A 19,829-nucleotide genomic window follows, 5' to 3' on the forward strand; every position below is an offset into this window, starting at 1 on the left:
CCCTCTGGCTGGGCAGCTGTGGTGCTTACGCTCAGGCAGGGCAGATGCAGTGGTTTGGCTCCACGTGTACAGGCTCAGCCTGGGGTGAGGAGCCAGGCTGGAGGCAAGGCAGCGCCACCCTGGCCCTCTGGGGCCCTTCTCTCCAGACGTCCTCAGAGGCAGACGCTGGAGCAAGTGGTGCCTAATGCGCCTGACTCCGAGCTTATCCTGTGCATCCGGGGGCTGGAGTGATGCGAGGGGCAATGAGCTCAAATCCACCAGGCGGCCTCCAGCCATTAAAGACTGATAAATAATTCCACCATCCAGGCCCAGAGCTGACGTAAAAAGCAGAAAGCCACGGGGTCAAGTGTTTCCATAGGAATCCCATTTGGTAAATGGAAGCTGCAGAGGGATGTTTCTATTAACCACCTGCAATCATAGTAAAACCCTAGACTAGACAGAGCAACTAATAACTTCGTGTCCCTGCAAAGTGGAGATGAATTTAAATCTGAAAAAGCAGTATTTCCCCAGGTAGTTGATAAGAGAGACAATCTTTTCCTTCCTTCTTTTCTTCTTTTTTTCTTTTACTGTGGTATTTTATTTTTTTTAAGAAAATTATTTTTATTGATTCCAGAGAGGAAGGGAGAGGAAGAGAGAGATAGAAACATCAGCGATGAGAGAGAATCACTGATTGGCTGCCTCCTGCATGCCCCACATCAGGAATAGAGCCCACAACCCAGGCTTTTGCCCTGACCAGGAATCGAACCTTGACCTCCTGGTTCATAGTTAGACACTCAGCCAATGAGCCATGCTGGCCAGGTCATTGTGCTACTTTAGACATACAGAATTGGCATTTTATGTAGGTAATAAAGAGATAAAGTACTGCCCTCTGAATTTTCCTTGGGGATATAAAACAAATTACAATGTAATCTTATAGATTTTATTCTCATTAACTGGTATTTTAGGTGTAAAGATTTTCCCCTTTGATTCTAAAAAAATTAAAGATAATTTCTGTTGCCTAAATATAAAGGGTATGTTTACATTGTAATTGACAATTTCAAGAACAGTCAACGACCTTACTATTTTTTTTATTATATATATTCAATGTCATTTTCTCCATCATCTGAAACAATACAAACAAAAGGCAGCGGCCCCACCAAAGGAGAAGCAGGCAGCCCAAGACTGGCAATCAAGCGCAATGGGCCGGATGCTCGTGCATCTCCTAGAGCTGCAGTCTACGGAGTTTATTGAGGTCAGTCCTAAGGTGGATGTGTATTATACTCAAATTTCCTACGAAGTCTCCTGAAGTCATCCAGAAAGGACACATAAGGTTACGTGTATACAATTCTAGAAAGAAAGAAAAAATAACTGCATCCACTAAAGTTTGAGAATCACTGAATTACGTAAAAAGGGGGAACAAAAGGAAAGTCTATATTTAGTGGCTGGGCATTCACAGCCCCTGACTCTCGGAGGAGATGAAGAATTCTGAAGGGCGCATCCCTGCAGGGTCTCGCCATTCTGCCTGATTAACCTCGAGTGCTTCTGCTGCGTTGGTTGTGAGGATGTGACTGGCCTGGGCTGCGTCTCCTCAGGGTCAGGTTCTCACGTCCCCTTTGCTGTTCTGCCTTACGATCAATTTTGTGGTCCCTGTACAAAGAGCTACAGAATTTAAGGAAGGTAGACGTACAAGCAGAAGGGACAGAAATACTCTTTAAGGAACAAACATTGCAGGGCAGAGAAAAGACAGAGGCTGGCGGGGAGGGGCAGAGCTGTGATGATCCATGGGAAATGCGTTGGAAAGTAGACACAATTTAACACAACAGGGGTCGGCCTCAATTCTGAACTGATGGACAGCAAGATGTCACCTCTGCCGTGTCCACCTGGTCCAAGCTGCCCAGAGCTCCCGCTGGACCTGCGATAGTTCTCTGCTCACTCCTGGGACCCGCAGTGCCCTGTGCAGTGCATGCACTCCCTGCCTTGGCGGAGCTCCCTCAGTGCGGTAATCAGAGCAGAGGACACAGACAGGGCGTGTGCTCAGGGGTGCTCTGACAGGGGCGCTCAAGGAACAGAGACAAAACACCCACCACCATCTCCCCCGGGTATGGAGACAGCTGTCCCCTCCAGGGGAAGGAACACTCGGCATGAACCCCAGCCAGGCAGTGCAAGAGCAGGTGAGCACACCAGGTGGAGACGAGGGAAAGCATGGCCCTTCAGGACAACACCAGCAGTTCCACTCGGTCACACGTAAGGAAGAGGATGAAAGAGAAAAATGCGCAGAGTGAGGATGAGATGGGAGGACGGGAAGGATCAGACCCTGAAAGGCCTGCTATGATATGGTGAAGAATTTAAAATAAGAATTTATCTTAAATATATTTAGGAAACCCCAAAGTTTTAGGCAGAAATGTGATCGTTTAAGAAACCCCTATCTGCCAGCTGAGTGGGAGGGAAGAGAAGGGTTCAAGAGAAGGAGAGCCCGGCTGGGATGCTGTTGTAACAACCAGCAGAGAACTGCTGATGGTCCGAGACGGCAGCCCGGGCCAGGGCACAGACTGCGGGTGATGGAGGGGCCTGAAAAGACATGGCTCCTAGGACAATCAGGTGAAGGGAGTAAAAGGAAAAGAACACCCAGAATGACTTACAGGCGCCTGACTTTCTGATGTAAAGTTACAATTATAATGAAAAAATTTGGGGGAGAACATGATGAATTGGGACCTTAGATGTCTCCAGGGGCATCCCTAAAGAGATTTCCAAGGGCCCGGGCGATCTGGGCCGGAGGCACAGCAGATAGAATGCAGTGTCTGGATGGAGTGAGATGAGGAGGAGGCTGAGGACCACCAGCAAAGGAGCAGGAAGTGGAGGAACAGAAAGAAGTCTGGGAAGGCACTGCCAGGGCAGCTCATTCTTCCTCATCCTTTGGTTCAAGTTCTAAGACATCACGCCCTCCCAGCCACCCAACTCCTCAGTCTGGGTTAAGTTCTCCACCTGTGCCCATCACTTAGCACGCCCCTCTCCTGGTATTCACCACCGCACCACACTGTCAAGCGCAGGCGGCTGGCAGGCGCACTGAAAACACGCACTGCTGAGTGGAGGAACCTTTGCAGGCACTCATGTCCTCATGCATGCGCACTGCCTTCTCCTCCGGTAATGCTAAGAGGATGGAGACGGTGTCCTTTACCTCTTAGGAAGCTGAGCAACCAGAACACTCTTCAGTGACAGCACCCTCCACAAGCACTGATGATGACAGCATGAAGAAAGACTCAGGAACTGCCCACCTGCCACTGCTGGGCCCACTCAGGCATAATAATGCAAACATGTAACTTCCTTCCCCCTCTCCCTGTAAACTAATCTGACTTGCCTGACAAACATGGAAATATTTATTTTAAAGCAAATTTTGAAAACAGATAACAGTTCTGAAAACAAAGCTACATTTCTCTAGAGTTTGAAACCCATTCCTCAACAACGAACTGGTATTTACAGGATTTTATTGCTCTTACTGTTATCCCTAAAACGTTATGTGTAAGGCGAACATGGTTGGAATTTTGACCCATATATGTGAGAAAGTGGTGGTGTGGAAAGATCAATTCAATGGCTTGCCCATGCTTAGAGTCACCTAACATTCTAAATTTCCATATGAAGAATATCTGAAGACTGTGAAGTTTTCTAGTACATACATTTTAAAAAGCTGCAAATTAACTTCCTCTAGGCACCAAGTTAAAATTGGATTAACCAAATCTGCCTGTCTGATAAGAAGGTGAGCTCATCTTCATTACATTACAGGAATGCGATTTCTTCCGTGGGTTTCCTCACCTTCAATATAAGTTCCCAATAGGTGACACACGCAATTTCAGGCGTGCTCTTGGCCAGAGAATAAAAGGGAGCTCTAAACCCAACTTTCCTCAAAACAGTCATTCAGAGCCGTGACATTTTTGCCAGAAACATCCAAACAAGTCAGTTGATCTTATTCTTTTCCAATTTACAAGAAAACATAAAGATATTGAGTGTCACTTTTAAAAAGCAATTCAAAGACACCTGCATTGCACTGTCTACCTACAAACTGATTTACATACATCACACTTTCCTTTTATGTATTTCTTCCTCTTTAGTGCAAAATAAGCAATTGGAATTTGTATGAAATAGCCTTAAAAATAAGGAAATTCTATTATCACAGTCATCACTATCATATGGCATACAGTTATCATCCAAACTGGACACTGCTGAGAGTGAGAGGGCCCAGCCAGTGTGACTCAGTGGATGAGCGTTGACCTAGGAACCAGGAGGTCACTGTTTGATTCCTAGTCAGGGCACATGCCCGGGTTGTGGACTTGATCCCCGCTGTAGTGTGTGCAGGAGACAACAGATCAATGGTTCTCTCTCATCATTGATGTCTCTCTCTCTCTCTCTCTCTCTCTCTCTCTCTCTCTCTCTCTCTCTCTCTCTCTCTTTCTCCCTTCCTTTCTGAAATCAATAAAAATATATCAAAAACAATAATTTTGCTGAGACAAGAGGTGTAAACCAGGACTCTCCTCAGCAAATACAAATGTGTGGCCAATAGATTGAGCATATTTTGCAATCTCACCATGTGGCTCAGCACTCTCCCCTACATTATCTTTTCGATTCCAGCTGTCACCTGATATACACGTAACACTGCACCCTCCCTCCTCTTCCTCCCACTGTCTCAGTCTGATCTGGGACCAGCTGCTAGACTCACATCCTTGGGCTGTTATGCTTGGCCTAGAGCCCCCTATCCCCCCACGGTGTCAGGACCACAGAGTCTAAATGCTTCTCACTAGGAGCTGTTTGCTCTTTGATATTTTGTCTCTGGCTTGCACCAGGTTGCCTTAGAAATCTGCTATTTCTTTGGTCTACGGAATTCAGGAGGACATTCTTCTAATATCATCACCAAGTGTCCCTTCTTATTTTTAAAAAGAGGCAGAGGTTGGGTCTCCCTTGAATGTTGTTTTGTTCTCAGGGACAATGCTCTTTTAGAGACAGTTATGAGCAGGGTGAGCAGTCAAATGGACTAGGTAAAATTTTTGTTCTGTCAGTTATTCATGATTCAGTTTTATTACCTGCAAATTGGGGGAAATTGAACATCATCTATCTTAGGACCAGCAATAGGATGTCTGTAGCTATGATGTTACCAGGAAATGCACAATGAAATGGACAGGCCAGACTTATTAACTACTAGAGGCCCGGTGTTTGAAATTCGTGCACAGGTAGGGTCCCTAGGCCTGGCCAGCGATCAGGGCCACACAGCCTTCCAGCTGCTGGCCAGGGCCCTCCTTCCAGCTGCTGGCTCCCTTTGTTCCACCTGGGCCTCCCTTCGTTCCAAGCCGCCCCCTGGTGGTCAGCGCATAAGATTATGAATAATCAAACTCTCAGTCTCCCAAACTCCTGAGGGGACAATTTTCATATTAGGCTTTTATATACATAGATGTGCATCTGATAAACTTCCATTGTGACCTTATCATTTATCCCAAATTCTATTTTTTATATCCCTTATTGCCTACTTCTCTATTTAACTATTGTAGTGTTATCCCTCAAATCTTTTCTGGAATAAAAGTAAACTAAACAAGAAAACAAAAGCACTGACTCCTGTGTCAGCTCTGGAAGGCGTTCAGTGTGTGCCCACTGAACATGTGCCATGTCATTCTGGAAAAAGAGGACCGAGAGCTCAGAGCAGGGGCGTGTCAGATGGGTGCACATGTGCAAAGGGCCCCTCTGGGTCCTCCGGAAATCTCAGACCAGCTAGTCCAAGCACACGTTTCTTAAATAAAAATTTTCAAAGTAAATTGCAATCACTTGAAAAAGTTAATGAAATACATTTTCTTCATAAATGTTTATAAATGTCTTTAGAATGAATAGAAACCAAGCTATGTACAAAGGCTGAAATAGTTTTCAATGGCAAAAGACTTGGAAAGATTCCTTTCCCAGACCTACTATATTACTGCCCATCAACAATAACAGGACACACACTTTACATGCCAGATTGTAAATGACATCTGTTGTATAGATTCAACAGGCAACCAGCCCAAGTAAAATGGGGCAGTAAACGCCAACATAAATAAATAAATAAATAAATAAATAAATAAATAAGTAAATAAAAAATATTGAAAATACACTGGCTATCCTGTGCGCTTAAATGTGCAATAGCCACTGTGAATGTGAGAACCACCAAAGCTGAGAAGTAAATGTTAGCAGATAGTCTGTAAGACTTTCCAGTGTACCCCTACAGCTATCCACTCATAATACATCTGTGCAGTGATAGTAATTCACCGATTCATAATACACACTAACTGACAAGATATAAAGTCTTCTGCCCCAGACTCTTAACACCTCCTTGTACATAGTTAATAAAATACATCCTACATATAAAAGTAAGTTTGAGTCTGTGTCCGCCTATAGCTTGCTCTATAAAACAGCAATTAAGGTTATCATGCAAACAAAAGGTGAAGTTATGAGACTAACAGTTGTACCGTAGCCTCTGTCTGTGACCATCCCCAGGCTGTGTGCTGCCCTGGGAGTGCTGTGCATGCTGCTCCCCGGCGGGCAGGGAAGGACCGCACGGGGCTAAGTAAGGTGAGCTCCTAGGAGTCCGCTGGCTTTCATCGAGTCACGCTATATGCCTGAGGACCACATCCCGGTCTATCCTGTTATCCCACTGGTTCTAAAGAAGAGGATACTATGACTGAGGAAAAGTGAATGAAAAGAATTTCCAAAGAAGTAAGAACCTGGCGTGACTTAACCTGTGGTGAGAGCAGCATTTGAGATGAGTTACAGAATTTGCATTCTTCCACCTAAAACTTGTCTCAAATAAAAATACTGAGAGATTTTCTAACTATAATCACAGCAGGAAGCATTATTTATATTCCCAAAAGGAAATAAAATAGAAGTAGATGATATTTCTGTTCTTACAAATTTTCATCTGGCTTTCTTGCTCTTTTCAATAAAATGACATTTTAAATTCAGTAAGAATGGTATGGCTAAAAGCAGTTAATATTAAGAACATTTTTACAGACTCACTGCCTATCCCTGCATTTGTTTCCTTTATTGTGTTATCACCCTGTGTGGTTATTTGCTCCCAATGGACGGGAAGCTCCATGAGGGTACAGCCTGGACCCCGGAGAGAGGCCTCTCTGTCTTGGTCAGGATGAGGCAGCTAGCTCTTTTTATTCTTCTCAGCTGAGAATACGCTATTGGATTACAAATATTTTAAGTGCCAGTTTCAAGGCCTCCAGAAAGTAAAAGATTTAATTATTAATCATTAGTGATATTAAAATATTTATATGCCTTTTAGTTTTACTTAATTGAATTCGGTGAAAAGGAGAGTAATGGAGGCAGTAATTGGCTAGGCATAAAACAGCATTATCAGTTTATGTGAAAAAATAAGGCTTCAGACATAACTTTCTTCCGTGACCCCATATGGATGTGTTGGAAATCATTTGTGTTAACGGAATGCTTTTACTTACAGCCACTATAAGTGAAAGAATTCACGTCTCGAAATGGAACTGAATGAGTAAGTCTACTGCATGAGTTATCCCCACAACAGACTGTAAATCTCAGATCCACTCCAAGTGCTCTGGTTCAAGTTAAGAGCACAATGTATCCAAACCTTTGGGGCGTGTTATTTTCAATTCACGACTCAAGGTAAAGACCGGGGAACGATTTGGGATGAATAAGCAAAGGGATGTTCTGCAATGTGAGACTTATATTCATGGTTTTACCTGATCTGCCCACGAACCAGAGGTCTGTTCTTTGTCCTATTCATGTTTGAATCAAACGGCACCTCAAAAAACTGCAAAGAAGTTGAAAAAAGATAAAAAACATTAATTATAAAACAAAACAATTCTCTTCTGCTTTAGTTCCATAAAATTCCCCACAGTAAATACACAGTGAATTTCACTTAACTTTGACGGTACACATTAACCCTGCTGGTACCATTTGGAGGAAGAGCTCCCGGAGACGCATGTAAACATCATCTGCATTAATGGTCAGGAATACACACAGATCCTCTGTTACCCACTGTGAAACCACTTACACATACAGGTGCATTCTTCAAAGCCACTGTTTCAGGTTGGGAGAGAAATACTTTCATTGTGTTTGACAAAAGCATGGCTTTGCTACTGCTCTATTGGAAGTTAAGTATGACTGCAGGATGTATCCAAGTGCCAAGCCTACAAGGTGAACGTGATGGCCACGTTGCAGGTTAGCTAAGCCGGACTACGCTGCCCAGAATGCCCGTTCCTGTTTACCTGCAGCTCAGGGGCAGCCACAGGAGATGCTGCAGGAGACCGGGGAGGTGGGCAGCAAGCGGCAGCTGTGTTTACGCAGGGAAACTGGGGTGAGGTCAGGCACTACTGCAGACACACACGTGCGTGGGTCTGCTGTGTCACCTGTAGCACCGAGCTGCAGCCTCCCCAGCTCCGGCCAGACCTCGGGCTTCCAACAACCCCTGCTCGTCAGTGTCTCCCAGTCCCGGGCTGAGTGCCCGTGCTGCTCCACACAGTGCACCGCTCTCTGCAGTCCCTGTAGCACCAAGTTGCAAGCTTAGAAACTTGAGAGACGCACGGTGCCATTTGCTCTCATGAGCTTTCTCACCCTCGTGGGCTGCAGTCACTCTCACTTTCCTCTGCTTTCCCGATGGATGGCTCTGCTACGTCAGACCAGCACCAGGGACAGGTCCAACAACATCGTAGCCCGCCCACCTCCCAGGACCACAGCCCTCACACCACTCAGCGTGGTCCTGACCCCTCATCAAACCCTAACTCATACAGGCTTCTTCCCATACTTTCAACAAGGCCACCATTTAAATGCATCTAACCTCTCAATATGTTCACTCTATCTAATGATCTAAATGGAAGGCTTCCTGAGGTATGTGAATTTATATTCTTTTTAAAAATATATATCCATTGACTTCAGAGAGAGGAAAGGATAGAAATATCGATGAGAGAGAATCATTGATTGGCTGCTTTCTGCACACACCCCACTGAGGATCGAGCCCGCAATCTGGGCATGTATCCTGACAGGAATCGCGTCATGACCTCCCATTCATTGACTGATGCTCAACCACTGAGCAATGCCAGTTGGGCTGAATTTACATATTCTTGTTAAAGACAGGTATGCAAATAGTTACTCAAGAAGTAATTTGTTAAATAAATCATCAGAGCAAAAATATGTATGTTTGCAAATCGCCTTACATTCATTTAAAAATAATACATAATTTATGTGTTAAAACATTCGTTGCCTATAAGAATATACACTGAGTGGCCAGATTATTATGCATTCAGAGATAATAATACTCTGGCTACTCAGTGTACATTCATTATTGAATTAGTTCAAGTTACAAGTCATTAAAATGTTCTGTGTTGACACTCCCTCCCTTCCCAATATTCAAACACATTCCATAGGTATTTCAAATAATCTTTCCTTCATAACCATTAACTCAATTTCACAGAACTAATGAGGACTGCAAAGAAAAATAACATTATTTAAATGCTGGTAAGATATTATTTATATAACACAAACTCTTGCATTAATAGCTATTTTGGTAATTCTCAAGTCAGTGTGTGTGTGTGTGTGTGTACACATGCAAGTTCTTAGTTCAGGAATTCTAATGAGTTATTTCATCTGGATGAAGAAATATATTATTTTTTTCTACATTCTGGCAAATCAGCCACCCAAAGATGGGAACTGAGGACTGGACTGTGTCAACCGGCCTGCAGGTGCATCACTTGGCAGCCGCTTCTGTGCCCTGAATGCTTACACTTATCTGGACAAGCAACCTCTGGGCAGAAATACCACATAACCCAGACTGAGGACTCATTCCAGCGAGGGCTGGGCAACGCTCTGGCACGGAGGGGCCAGAGCTCGCCATGTTACTGCATTCTGTTTTTCAGTATTTTCTGTAATGCCTTCTAATAGTTAGGTTTACTGCTTTGGTTTGGATATTTAGACCACATCTTTAAAACACAAGCACAGTATTTCAGATGAGAAATTTAAACACTTTAGAACCTATAGTTTGCTTTGGTCTGTTTACATTTTTCCCTGTGCTTTACATAATTTTTTAATAACGTGATTAACATTTCAGTTGGAAACAACTACTTCTATAAAAGGAGCGAAGGACACAGGGAAGTGGAGGCGTGACCCAACATTGATTCCTTGGGTCAAGTCAGGTCCCTGGCTCCACCTCTGCCCTTTCCAGGTTACGTCAACCCTGTATGGGTCTACACTTCTTGCCTCCAATGTTCTAATACATGAAGACTAAAAATTTCAAACATCTGAGCAACGTACTGCACAGAAATGAATACCATGCTTTCTCCGTCAGCACACAACTTATTTTCTGTCTGTTACATTTTCAAAAAAAAAAAAAAAAAAAAGGAAAAAAAAAATTTTTCTCCACATCTCTTTCTTCATAAAAATCTATCTTTTTTATTCAAGTTCACTGCCTCACCATCTTCCTTCCAATCAATCAGATAATCCTTCACATTTCTTGCCTTCCAGCAAACCTAACATCTTGGGTTGCAAATAGCAAAAACAAAGAAACACACAGACAAACGGAAAACAACCCAGACTAGCTCAAATTAAACTGGGGCTGTACCTCTTACAACAGGTTGTCAGGCTTTTAGAAATGATTGGATTCTCATGCCAGGCCTTGAATCTGCACCGTGTATGCCTGTACGCGGGCTCTTTCCATGAAGCAGGCGAGACGTCACAGGCAGGCCCAGACTCTTCCTCAAGCAGCCAGAGCAGAAAGGCTGGCTCCCATGGCTCCAAAAGACAAGTCCGGCCACCACGGCCACCACGGCCACACACCGTCCTGGCTAGGGCACCAGCGCCGGCCCGGTGCGCAGGGGAAGGGTGTGGGTGGAAGATACAATGACATAGTTCTCACTAAAGCCACAATATTGTTTTTCTATAGAAAAGGAAAATTCTATTACCAGAAGAAAGTGGGAAGATGTCAAGCAGACAGATGTAGTGAAATTATTTAAAACTCAGAGTAAAGTTGACAGCCCCAAGTCAATTCATTTCTTACGTGTCTCACCTATAAAACAGCTTGCCTATCGTGGGAGTATTCTTAGTTTAAGTACCTGTGAGGCATTAATCACTGTAAACAGCCCTAGCTGGTTTGGCTCAGTGGATAGAGCATCAGCCTGCAGACAGAAGGTCTCAGGTTCGATTCTGATCAAGGGCACATGCTTGGGTTGCAGGCTCGATCCCCAGCAAAGGGCATGCAGGAGGCAGCCGATCAATGATTCTTTCATCACTGATGTTTCTATCTCTCTCCCCCTTCTTTTCTGAAATCAGTAAAATATATGTTTAAAAAAATCACTGTAAACATAATTTATATTAACCTCTCTCATAAGCAGTTTAATAGAGTACTAAATGGATTGCCCCCCATAGTCACATGATTAAGACATAGGGCACTATTAATATCAATGGATATATATTTATTAGAAATCTATTATAATATTTTTGCTTTCTATCATACTGTGGTTTTGGATTAGTAGACAATTGTTATTAATCCAAAAAGATGATGCTCAGCTATAGCGTATGCATATAAATCCTTCTAAAAGACAATACACACTTATGATACTATCAAATTTTGTAAGCTAAAATGAGATACCCAAAGTGAACAGGAATGTAACTTGGCCCAAGTGGTGAACTTTTCGTCCCTACGTTGATTGATTATATTCTCTGAAAAAATAGATGTAGTCCAGAGATGTTTGTCAGGCTCAGAAAACATTTAATGTGATAATGAGGTGCAACTTTTTCTTTCCCTCTACTAAACAATGACAGCAACATTTTTTCTCAATACTGAACAGAAAACCAAACCCCGAACCCTGTCAGAGTTTGTTGTTCCATCCATCTTGTGTCTGTCATTCCAATGTGTCTCCCATCTTCCAAGTCCAAGATAACGTCTCAATCAATCTCAGAGCAAGTTGAAGGGATGCTGAACAGAATAAATAAATACACAGGGAGAGGCACCGTTCCCAGCAGGCCCTGTACACCGCATTTCAGTGTACACATCAGCTGCACACCTGGCCGGCCATTACTCTGTCCTTGTCACCAGTGTTTTCCTGCAATGCCCAGAATAAATAATTAACTGGGCTCGTGTTCCCGCGAGTTTTCCCTGGAGAATTTGGAATGTGAGGGCACGTGACTCTGGCAGCCCTCTCAGAGCGGCTTTCCCTCATGTGGGGGCTACAGCAGAATGCTCCTTAACCTCTCATGAAGCTGCATTTAAGTTTCCCCTTAAAGGAAGACAATAAGAGGTATAAAGGGTCCCAGAACACTCAGTGGAGGCAAAGTGCCACGCTCTGCAGGTGAAACACTCAGAAAGGCACACTGGTTTGGACCAGTCACACTAGTTTTGACCTGCTATGTGCTTATACTTTCTCTGCCAGGAAGATCTCACCTGGTAACACTGCTTTCCAAAGAAGATAAAAGGAAACACGGGGAAATATTTATAATAATTGTCTCTGGGTAGAGAATGTGGGATGATTTGTTATTCCTTACCTACTGTGTTTTTCAATGGTCTATTAAAGTCAATGCATTTTATACTTAGGGAAGAAAGGTAATAAAGTCTACCCAAATGATACAAACACACAATCCAGACAAACACTTTTTAGGTAAACTAATAAAGAATTACTAAACTGATCTAGTATAAAAGCAACACTAACGAAGGCATAGCCAATTAGGACCTTCTTGCACCCAGAACAAGCCACAGGAAGACCAAATGATGCTAGTGTTTCTGGAATACTTCCCCTTTCCCTCCGAGCATCCTCAGTGGCAGCTCCTTCACTCGGGCTGCTGGTTTATTTTGCCCAGATGAGCTCAGCCTCCTACCCACTTCCTCCCTCCCACCGATGCTCACACAGTCCAAGTGATCTTTGCAGATGCAACACAGACCACACCACTCTCCAGCACAGGGCTCTGGCTGGGCCACCACTGCCCCAGGAAGGCCACGCTGTACTGTGGCCGGTACAGTTCTTCACAGAAGCCTGGCCCCAGCACCTGCTCAGGCTCCTGGCTGCTCCGCCCCCTGCCTGCTCCTCTCTAAGCATCCTGAACACTTCTCAGCTCCTCCAGGACATGCTGTCCTTTCTTTACATACTCTACCCCCTGCCACATCCTACTGCTCCCAGGACTATATCCTTCTTCAAACAGCTCTTCCCAGTCCCTGGCAATCTTACTGTACCCCTCCAGTCAACTGGACCTGCTCTGCTCCTCCCCACAAGGAGGCCTCACGTCTGGTCCACTCATGAGCATCTGACTTCTCCTCTATCTCCACACCCTTCCTTCCATACATGACATGGCCTTCTACTTCACAAAACACAGAAGTCCTCTGACAAAACACTCCTTCTCTCCTACCAGGACTACTTAGTCCCTCCCCCTCACTGCTATCCTGTTCCCTCCCCGTCCTACAGTTCCACTGATTGATTACCCCATTTCCTACACAGCATGTTCCGCCCGTGTCTGTTAGCTGGATTATTCCCATCTATAACCACACATGCTTAATTTCCCCATCCCAACCTCTCTCCAAGCCCCCGCACAGCCCCAGTGTCCTATCTGACTTTAGCATAAGGTTAGCATTTGCAAAAGAGAGAAAACAGCCGCTTCTCTTAATATACATGGAGTTTGGGGCCCGCATCTTAGCCAGCATGTTTAGTAAAACAGGGTGTCCGAGGTGAAGTTAAGAGTCTTCTGAAAATTTCCAAATAAGCTCAAGGGAATTTACTCTCTAACAGCTGCCAAGGGCTACACTTCCATTTTTGCAAACACCATTTTAAAAGGTTAATTCTGAAGGCCACTTTTAAGAACACATAAATGCATTAAAGCCCATTAAAGCTCATATGAACAGACTTTTTAAATTGCAAAATAGAAAAGATCTTTTTAAACTAAGGCTTAAAAAATTAGAGAATCTTTCTTCAACTAGTGCTCTGTCATCATAATACAATGTGGACAACAAGACCATCATAGAAATAAATTCCTGTGGGTCCCTCCACAGCTATAAGACAAACAGGCACGCTGGCTGACAACATGGACAGTGATAAAATAATGACAACAGAATGACCTCAGAAACAGTTCCTAGAAATACTACAAAGACTTTAAAAGCCACTACTGAAAAAAAAAAAAATCAGAACATCAACATTTGTAAAAAGCAAGAAATAAGTAAGATCATCTCTATCTGGGACTCCGTGGCAGAAGAGGGCTCCGACACTCATAAAAAAAGGTTATGCCATATGCTGAGCAGTAAAACTGGCAAATGCAGAGGTTTAAATGCTGCTATTGCGTACATCTGGTCCCGATGCTGTGGGGGTAGAGGCTCGAAAATCATTAAGCAATCTGAGAACCGCCAAACAAAGAAACTGTAAAATTCTGGACTATAAAGCAAAGGAAACACACTTAATCCCGCAGGAGCTGCAGTGTGTGTTTCACTGGGCGCCCCTCCCTAGAGGACCCAGCAACCCGCCCGGCTGAGTGACACAGTGACACAGTATCGCTGCCGCCGCCTGTGGCCCGCAGCCAGCTCACTCCCACCCCGGCACCTGTTGCTTTAATCTCGTTTCTCTACGCGGCAGAGAGAAACAGGCGAGCAGTGAGGAGGTGGCCGGAAGGCACTGGGAAAAAACAGTCTCATTCATTTTGTCTATCAGAGAGTATACGCCTTAAAATAAAGTTACATGTGTAATACTTTCATCAATAAAGATTAAAAAAATAAAGTTACACATGCTTGCTGTAGGTCTTTAATATGAAAAGATTAACACATTTATTCTAAGATTAGTTAATTTTTGAACTTCAGATACCAACAATCGAGCAAAACCAGATTAGATTTATTAAGAAACATCCACTTTCTATGGTAGCGTCTCAGCAAAGCGATTTGTAACCTTCTCTTAATGAGCCCAAGTTTCTGTGATGGGGGTACAATCATGTGTGTTTCCACTAGTAAAATTTTCTCTGTTGCCCATTTCCCCCACAATCCTAAAATATTCTTGATTCCCTATCATTATTTTATGATAACTTTATGACAACCTCCATGTTTAAAGCAAGTACAGTCTATTACAAAATGTTCTTTATGAATTTAAGTGGGAAAAAATGGAATGTAAATAAAAACAATGACTATTACATGAAACAACAATGAATAAATAATAATAGAAAGAATAATACTTGCATCAAAGGATACAAATAGCCCAGAAATATACTGTGTTGGGACATTTTGAAAGAGTCAGAAGGAAACACAGGTGCTAGACAGTAGACGTTAACTGGAATACTTTTCACAGCTTTTTACCGTTGTTTCTGTTCCTATGTCCCCAATGCCTTCCCTTCACCTGCTTACTAAGAGCGCCCCATTGCTGTGCCTGCTGCATTCGGAATGTGCACCTCAGCACAGAGTGGGGCTATCCACGAGAGAGGAGGGCCGACAGCTCCTTTGCTCAAAGGTGAGAAGAGCTGAAAATCCTTTTAGTCGGGCAGGACACTGGTCATGCACCAAGAGACAGGATATCGGGTAATTTCCCTGAAACCTCTAAGGTTTCAGCTTCTTTCCTGAGAATCCAAACCACAGCCCGGAGAGTGCTCCGAGCTCAGCCACTGTGAGCTGAGTGCAGGACACGCCCTCGCCCACCTTCCAGAAAGGCCTGCAGAGAACACAGTGGGCAATCCATACGCACTATCTTTTCAGTCTGTTGAGAGCAGGCTGGGAGGAAATGGGCCTTTGCTGGAATATGTACCTTAATTATGTATTTATGATTTTCTATGTTTCCACAAGCTATCCATGTAAAGTAGCAATCTAATTTCCTGACAGATAGGAGTTAAGAGTGTTAATGTCTCGATGAAGTATTTCCAGAAAAAAAGGCTTTATTTTTTTTTCCTTTTTATTTCTTTATTGATTAAGGTATTACATATGTGTCCTTATTGCCCCATTACCCCCTCATCCCTCCACTCGTGCCCTCACGCCCACGCCCCTGGTGTCTGTGTCCATTGATTAGGCTTATTTGCATTCATACAAGTAAAGAGGCTTTACTTTTACTAAATATCTTTTGGTGGAAGGGCAGGTCTTCTAAGGGAGCCCTCACTCCCTTTCGTAGTTCCGTTAAATGGGAGCAGTAAAAGCACAGAAGAGGAGAGTAAAGTAAGGGCACAACAGAGAAAGGGCTGATAGTAGTCATCAGTTTGGTAAAGTAGCAAATGGTGACAAGCTGGTACCAGACTAAATTCCAAACAATACTCCAAGTCAGATTTTTCATACAAAACATTAAAAAACTTATTTGAGTGAGTTTCTAATCAGTGATTTTACTTTATAAATGTCAAATGGATCACAATTCTCAATTTAACATAATCAACTACTTAAAATATCTCCAGGGTCAGGTGCTCCTTCTCTTATGTGAGGCAGAAAAATTCTAAATTGTATGTACCAGCATATAACATGCAGTATTGAGAACCATTCCCACCCCCACAAATCAAAAGGTAAGCAGACCCTTTATAATTAAATCTGTACTAATATAAAGCAATGTTAGATATAAATGTCTTTATAAGAAAATAATCTGGCCCTAGCTGATCTGGCTCAGTGGAAAGAGTGTCGGCCTGTAGGCGGAAGGGTCCCGAGTCCCGGGTCCAATTCTGGTCAAGGGCATGTACCATGGTTGTAGGCTGGATCCCCGGACCTGGTCAGGCATGTGGAAAGGCAACGAATCACTGTATCTCTCTCACATCGATGCTTCTCTCTCTCTCTCTCTCTCCTTCCACTCTCTCTAAAAATTAGTGGGAAAATATCCTCAGGTGAGGATTAAAAAAAGAAAATAGTCTGAAATGTTGACTATTAACTACATTTATTTTAGCCTAGCCACTTCACAGTGACTTTTAATAAGAACAGTCTAAAATAATCCCCATTTTACAAAAGGCAGCCTTTATAGGTACAATGAAAATTAATAAGACAAGTCACATTGGGGAAAGGCACTGGGAGTTTTTCAACTGATTTTTAACAGTCAAATAAATTAGCACTTTAATTTATAGTTAGGCTTAGAAATCCTAAACATTATCCGGGTATAAATTTTTGAAAGAACACATGAGGAACAGCAATAAAGCAAGATCTAATTTATGTCAATATAATTTTTCAAAATGATAGCTCTAATAATTAAGTATATTTGAGGCATCATTTCCTTCATTTATCGTAATGCAATGACTTAAAACTAATTTGATTAAAAGTATTTTTTTTTAAATTACCACCACTAGTCAAGATTTTGAAATCTATGCAACCAAGAAATCAGATATAACACTGCGATTAATGAAGAGCAGCTCATGGAATATTATTGATCACATACATTACATGATATTTAATAATGTAAATTTTTCACTGCCTCATAATCAATGGGACTACCATTAAGAATATAAAATGCTTAAATTAAAAACAAAAACATAAAGACTATGAAAATAAAATACAGTATTTCAATATTATCATTTACAAATAAAGAGGGAAAATGTTCTTTTAAAAAATATACATACTGGTTATTATTGATTTCAGAGAAGAAGGGAGAGGAAGAGAGAAACATCAATGATGAGAGAGAATTATTGATGGGCTGCCTCCTGCACACCCCTACTGGAGATCCAGCCCACAACCCAGGTATGTGCCCTTGACTGGAATGGAATCTGGGATCCTTCAGTCTACAGGCTGATGCTCTATCCACTGAGCCAAACCGATAGGGAAGAAAATATTCTTATCAAGAACAATAAGGAACTCTAAATTTAATGAGTTTAGTTCATTTCTAATAAATTTCACTTCTGAAATTACATATTAAGGAAACGGTCCATAAGTAGAGGAGAAAACGACAAGCTAAAAATAAGAAACGTGCCTGCTATAGAGAGAAACTGGAAGGAGCACTAGAGCAATGGTTAAAAGGAATGGCTAAAATGTGTAAAACGCCTTGATGGAATATCCGGCAGTCATTAAAAACAGAAGACTGTCCCACTCCCTCTCCTTTCCTCTCTGAAAACAAACAAACAAACAAACAAACAAACAAACAAAACAGAAGACTAGCCCTAGCTGGTTTGGCTCAGTGGATAGAGTGAAGGGCCTGCAGACTGAAGGGTCCCAGGTTCGATTCTAGTCAAGGGCACATGCCTGGGTTGCGGGCTCGATCCCCAGTAGTGGTGTGCAGGAGGCAGCCAATGATTCTCGTCATTGATGTTTCTATCTCTCTCTTCCTCTCTGAAATCAATACAAATATATTAAAAAAAAATAAAAGACTAATAATATGGAAAAATGCTTCAAACATTAATATTGTAATCTGTTTCATAGTAGTGGGTCTGTGTTTTTCTTTTCTCTTCTTTTCAGAAGTTTCTTTTATTGTAATAAAAAGAAGAAAAGTAAACAAAAAGTATAAATTTTACAGACAGATGTGGCTACTACATTCTTTATAAGAGATTTGCACCCAGTTCGCAAATATTTTTAAAAATTAAACGTTACATCACATTTTCCAAACCACATTAAAACTTTTAGGTTTTCTAAAACACATTAGAAATGTAAGTTTTCGTCACCGATGCTTTTGAAGGTTAGTCTGAGGGAGGGAAGCCCTTTTAAAGATGGCAGGTCAAACAGACTTACAGAAGAAGCTCCTTTTAGAAAAGGCTTCTTCACTTTCCCCCCATCTTTATTTGTTTATGCAGAGCTGCAGCTCGCTGAGCCCAGGTTCCTCAGGATTTCTCTTTTCTGGGACTATTATTTTAGCGCACACTAGTTTGCTCAAGCACTTACAGGCATTCCTCCGAAAGGCGAGGTGGCAATCCGGCAACTACAAGCTGAGATCGTTTTGATACTTAAGTTTTGGAAGCAACAGAAGGATCCTCATATAAGTTTGCCAACCATTGTCAGTGGTCGGCAAACTCATTAGTCAACAGAGCCAAACAGCAACAGTACAATGATTGAAATTTATTTTGAGAGCCAAATTTTTTAAACTTAAACTTCTTCTAACGCCACTTCTTCAAAACAGACTTGCCCGGGCTGTGGTATTTTGGGGAAGAGCCACACTCAAGGGGCCAAAAAGCTGCATGTGGCTTGCTAGCTGCAGTTTGCCAAACACTGTCCTAGGTATAAAGACTCAGATATGCACATCTGCAGCTTTGAGCTATCATGTCAATGAACAAAATATCTAAGTGTGCAATCATTATGCAATTTTATATTATTGTCAAAAGGTCCTTTTTATTCATTTAAGCAAAAACAATAACAAAAATCTTTTAACTAGGTTACTTCATTTGAAATTTCCTAATGAAAATTTCAGTAATAAAATTATGACACCATTTATTTTGATCAGCTTTCCACTTGTATACTGTTCTCAGCTATGGCTTTAGTAATTAAGAGAATATATTTCCTAGGAGGTGAAACAATATTTGTTACAAAGTGGTAACTGACAGATCCTGGCTGGTGTTGGGAGAATTCCTTAAAATGGGAGTCTCTCATGACAACCATTCACAACTTCATCAAAGCAGGTCAAAATCTATAGTCTAGAAACTGAATGAATAGAATAGAATAGACAAGCAGAATACAGAACACCATGGGACAGTGCCTTTTTTAATACTGGTAAGACTATAATAATGCAGCCTTTTTTAAAAAGCAGGAACAATGTCCTAGTGACTGAAGACTTAGTGACTGAAGGTTTACTGTTACCAAGCTGGGCTGTTTTGGGCAGCAAGCATTATCTCATGGATAATCCTCACCATAGCTCCATTAGGTATATGTCATCATTATCTTCACTTTAAGATGAGGAAACAGATCTGGAAAAGTAATTAACCACAGTTGTAAGGCTTGGATTTGAACCCAGGCAGTTGGATTTCGGAGTAATCACTCCCATATACCA

General features: G+C 42.3%; 1 protein-coding gene across 2 annotated transcripts in view; it reads right to left on the reverse strand.

The window, feature by feature from the left end:
• LOC118726772 (protoheme IX farnesyltransferase, mitochondrial) overlaps positions 1-19,829 on the reverse strand; it is a 110,476-nt gene that overhangs the window by 23,848 nt on the left and 66,799 nt on the right. The window contains exon 5 of one of the 2 annotated variants that reach the window (XM_036451915.2): positions 7,704-7,774. The exons of the other annotated variant lie outside the window; for it this stretch is intronic. Within the exon in view, the coding sequence (XP_036307808.1) occupies positions 7,704-7,774 (71 nt within the window). The remainder of the gene's footprint in view (positions 1-7,703; positions 7,775-19,829) is intronic. 2 annotated transcript variants of the gene reach the window in all.

Source organism: Pipistrellus kuhlii, unplaced genomic scaffold (genome assembly GCF_014108245.1).
Source record: "Pipistrellus kuhlii isolate mPipKuh1 unplaced genomic scaffold, mPipKuh1.p scaffold_m20_p_23, whole genome shotgun sequence".
NCBI classification, from domain to species: Eukaryota; Metazoa; Chordata; class Mammalia; order Chiroptera; family Vespertilionidae; genus Pipistrellus; species Pipistrellus kuhlii.